At 53.8% G+C, this 4,911-nt stretch overlaps 1 protein-coding gene across 1 annotated transcript; it reads left to right on the forward strand.

The window, feature by feature from the left end:
* Window positions 1-1,776: 1,776 nt before the first annotated feature.
* On the forward strand, window positions 1,777-2,850 carry LOC121404627. Its single transcript, XM_041594428.1, has one exon. It carries the CDS (start codon window positions 1,777-1,779, stop codon window positions 2,848-2,850), a length of 1,074 nt encoding a protein of 357 aa, XP_041450362.1.
* Window positions 2,851-4,911: the final 2,061 nt, after the last annotated feature.

Raw genomic sequence — 4,911 nt, forward strand, 5'->3', positions numbered from 1 at the left:
TTAACCAGAGCTTTCTCTTGACGATCAGTGTTGAGGTCAGGTGCTGCGGTCAAAGGTTCACCCATCAGGAAATGCCCTGAAGTAAGCGCACTTGTATCCGTTGGATCATTTGACATTGGAGTTATGGGTCGGGAGTTGAGAATTGCTTCAATTTCGATTATGACTGTGTTCAGCTCCTCAAACGTCAAGGATGCTGTTTCTGTGGTTGTAATTAGCATCCTTTTCGCTGATTTTACCGCAGCTTCCCAGAGGCCGCCAAACGATGGAGCCCGAGGAGGAATGAATTTAAAATCCACTTGTTTTTTGTTGCAATGATTTGTGATCAGAGCATGTGCCTTTTAGCTAAATATTGATTCTTTTAATTCCTTTAGCTTGTTATTTGCGCCGACGAAATTTGTTACGTTGTCGCAATGAATAGTCTGACACTTCCCGCGTCTGCTAAGGAATCGCCGAAGTGCTGCCAAGAATGCATCTGTGTTTAAGTCACTTACTAACTCCAGTTGTACAGCCTTTGTGGAGAAGCAGCAGAATACGGCAATGTATGCCTTATCTGGCCGTTTTCCTCGGATTTTATGGTGGATCATAGTTGGTCCACAGTAGTCAACGCCTGCATTAAGGAATGGGCGTGCTTGCAAGACTCTTTGTGCTGAAAGATTGCCCATGATCTGGTGCATCAGCTTTGGTCTGGCTCTGGTGCATCTAATACAGCTATGTATGATGCTTCTAGCCATCGTCTTGTCGTTGATAATCCAATATTGTTGTCTTGCGATTGCCCTTAATGCTTGGGCACCGCAATGCAGATTTTCCTCATGAAGCTCTCGCGAAAAAAAAACAACGCGATATTTTCGAGTGCGGACGCGCCACAGAGCGGCTCTGCAGATTCAGCTCCAAATCACGGAATATACCTTCGAAAAAACACAAAAAATTAGCGCAGGCGTACCTAAACACTGCAATCTCACCCGGGATAGCAAAGCCACACACAGGGAACGGCTCCAGATCCAGACTGCTCCTCGGACATCCACAGGGCAAGGGGAGGCAGGGGACCACCCTGAGTGCGCTCAGGCATTTCCACTCAGCGCCTGACGGCTCCCGCCTTTTTCACTTTTCTCTATTTTCTTTTCGGCAAGTAAATTCTTGTTTCCACTCGAGGCAGCACAGCTGATCGACTGGTGTACCAGGGCTGGACAGTGCAGGCCACGAACCAGCTGATCGGCTGAAGGGTTGTAAAGGGTTTTCAGGTCCCAGATCAGCGAGCTTCTGACAGCGACCGATTACCGATCGCTCACTAACTCAAGTTAGTTAATTTCAAATAAATTCAATTCACAGTCCACAAGCACCTGCAAAGCAGAAAGACCGGCTATCTGGGAGGTAAAAAGGCAAAGGCCAAGGAACCGGCCGCCAGCCAACCCCTCCGCCCAGGCGGCGCCAATCAACGGGGCTCTGGTTACCGAACCGAAGCGGTATAACTTCCACCGAGGATCGCCGCAGGGAAACCTCTGGCCGCCGAGGGATCCCAGAAGCCGCTCCTCCTCATCTGAAGGTACAATGCTGGGAGGGTCGAACTTAGCCCAGCTGGCTGACTCGGACGACCTCCAGGCGTTCGCTCAAAGAGCCAAGATCGCGAGGTCTCCTACTGGAGCTGCGCTCCCGAGCGACCCGATGAGGGACGGCGATTAGCCCAAAAGAGGCAGAGATCTAGAGAGTAGCCCTGAAAGCATAGAAGCAAAGATCAAAAGAAAGAAGGTCACTAAAAGTCTCCAAGCGCTGTTGACCGAAATGGGCGAGATCATAGACGGATTAGTATCCGTAACGCTCGAGAAGAGGCCGGCAACGCGTCACGGGAACCAGATAAAAGACACCCTAACCAACCTGAAGGAGTTGCACTCGGACATCTGCGCGAGAATCCAGGAGCAGAAACTGGAGGACCACAAACCAGAGACGATGGACCAGCAGACATCCCCGATCCCATGCAAGCTGACGGTGTCATCGTCACTAATCTCAGAAGCCCCGCATGGAGATGCATGGTCCACCGCGACCCGTAGGCCCAGACGCCGACCATTCAACGCGTCTGAAGAGCCAGAACAGAGACCCAAAGCGACAACGACCCATCCACCCAGGCGACAAAGGCACGACGCAATCATAATTGCCACAAAAGGAGACCTTTCTTACTCCGACATCCTAAGGATGGTGACGAGGAGAGACGACGGGAAGCTGAAGGAAGTTGGAAAAAATGTTGACAGAGTCCGGCGCACAGCAAAGGGAGAGCTCCTGCTCGAGCTAAATGGCGCTCAGAAGGAAAATACTGCCCAGCTGAAGGAGGAGATAGGCCAAGTCCTTGGTACGCTGGCAGGCGTCAGGGCGCTGGTAAGCGAAACTTTCATCGAGATCCGCGACATCGATGACCTTGCCACCAAAGAGGAGGTCGCTATGGCACTGTCTCTTCAGGTGGACCACCAAGTGGAAGCAGAATGCATTAGGGCTCTACGACCGGGATATGGAGGTTCCCAGGTGGCTGTCGTCGGGCTTGCGGACCCGCTGGCAAAGCGGCTTTTAGAGGCTGGAAAACTCAAGATCGGGTGGACAAGATGCAGGATCGTAGAGCGATCAGGACAGAGGCGCTGCTACAAATGCCTAGAGTTTGGGCACATCGCAGCCAGGTGCAAGAGCGACGTCGACCGCAGCAACTGCTGCCTCAAGTGTGGCAAGCGTGGCCACAAAGTAGCGGAGTGCACAAATGATCCCAGATGCTTCCTCTGTACCGTAAAGGATCCGGCTGCGGCGAGCCACATAGCTGGCAGCAAGAGGTGCCCGAGAAGCAGACCAGAGCCTAATCACCGCATAGCGAAGTGAGGATCCTGCAGCTGAATTTAAACCTCTGCGAAACTGCCCAGAACCTACTCTGTCAGTTAGTCCGAGACGAATCAGCGGATGTTGCACTCCTCAGCGAGCCGTTCCGCAGAACCAGTGACAGCCACTTCACGCTAGACGCAACAAAAACAGCAGCGCTTTGGACATGCGGGCGTTCGGGTCATCAAGCAGAGTTGGTACGCAAGGGCTATACAGCTGCTACCTTGCACCACGACTGTCGCTCCAGGAATTCGGCGCCATACTCGACGAAGTAGCAGACGACGCAAGGGGACGGCCAAATGTCATCCTGGCAGGAGACTTCAACGCGTGGTCAGAGGATTGGTGGTCAAGGTTCACCAACGCTAGAGGTCACACCCTCCTAGAAGCCTTTGCCACATTGGAGATAACCCTTCTAAACACGGGATCAGAGGACACGTTCTCCCGAGCTGGGACAGGGTCAGTCATTGACCTGTCCTTCTGCAGCAGCACTCTCTTGGAGAGTACAACGTGGACCCTCAGACCGCATACACCGCTAGTGACCACAAAGCAATTTCTGCAGTATCGAGTCCCGCAGGCAAGGCTCAGCCCACCAGCCAATGACGACCTTCAACGCCAGATCTCTCAGGCCAGAGATTTTTCTAGAGGAGCTGATCATACCAGAGCCCCAGGGAGACGCAGAAGCCAGCGCTGCCGAACTCGTCCGCTCGATAGCATCGGCTTGCAGGGCAAGCACAAAACAGACAAGGAGCCACTCCCGACACCGCGAGCCGGTATTCTGGTGGACCACGGAGATCGCCGAAGCCCGCAGCGAATGCATCCGTGCTAGGAGGCGCCAAACACGCGCTAAGGGAACGCCGGCCTTCCATACGAGGTCCCAGGAATACGCCGCGAAACGCCGAGTCCTCAAAAGGTCCATCAGAGAAAGCAAGAGGAACTGCTTCCTTGAACTCTGTGACTCTGCGGAAAATGACCCTTGGGGTCTCGCATACAAAGTCATAGTAAAAAAGCTAAACGCGGCAAAGCCTTTCACCGCGGCCGACCCTGACAGGATGAAAGAAATCGTCGAATGTCTATTTCCCACTGTCGCCTCAGCTGTCAGCCCGGCACGAGCACCGTATCGCCACATCGGATGGACCGACATAACGGCAAGCCAGATTTTGGAAGTGGCAGCAGAAACCCCGACCGGCAAGGCGCCAGGCCCAGATGGTATCCCCGATACCGCAGTGAAGCTGGCTATGGCAGCGCATCCATCGGCTTTCGCGCATGTCTTCAACATGTGCCTACGCGAAGGAGTATTCCCAGAGCCATGGAAGCAGCAGAAGCTTGTCCTGTTGCCAAAACCCCACAAGCCTCCGGAAGAACCATCATCCTATAGGCCCATCTGCCTGATAGACACCGTGGGCAAAGCGCTGGAGCGATGCATTTGCAGGAAACTCCAGGAAGCTGTCGTAGAGGCAGGTGACCTGTCCCCGATGCAGTTTGGCTTTAGGAGGGCAAGATCGACGACGGACGCGATCCGCATAGTCAAGGACATAGCGGCAAAAGCTATTGAGGGAACAAGGTGGCTTGGAGGACGGAAGCAGTACTGTCTCGTGGTCACTCTCGACGTAAAGAACGCCTTCAACTCGGCGAGGTGGGACGTCATCCTTAGGGCTCTAACCACGTTAGGAATCCCAGACTACTTGGTAGCCATCATCGAGGACTACTTCAGAGGCCGGATGCTGCTATACAACACCGATAGCGGCACAGTGCAGTACCAGGTGACATGCGGCGTTCCTCAAGGCTCGGTCCTGGGACCAACTCTGTGGAACGTTATGTACGACGCCATCCTCAAGCTCCAACTAACAAGTGACGCCCAAACAGTAGGATTCGCAGATGACGTCGCGCTGGTGGTGGTAGCCAAGCATCTCGGCGACGTGGAGGCCCGTTGTAACCAAGCGGTGGCAGTAATCCAGGAGTCGTTGAACTCTGTGAGCCTCAATCTGGCTGAGCAAAAGACGGAGGCGGTTCTGATATCCAGTCGCAAAAAAGTCGAGGTAGCGACCGTCCGTGTCGGCTCAGTTG

This window comes from Drosophila obscura, unplaced genomic scaffold (assembly GCF_018151105.1).
Source record: "Drosophila obscura isolate BZ-5 IFL unplaced genomic scaffold, ASM1815110v1 contig_26, whole genome shotgun sequence".
Classification (NCBI taxonomy): Eukaryota; Metazoa; Arthropoda; class Insecta; order Diptera; family Drosophilidae; genus Drosophila; species Drosophila obscura.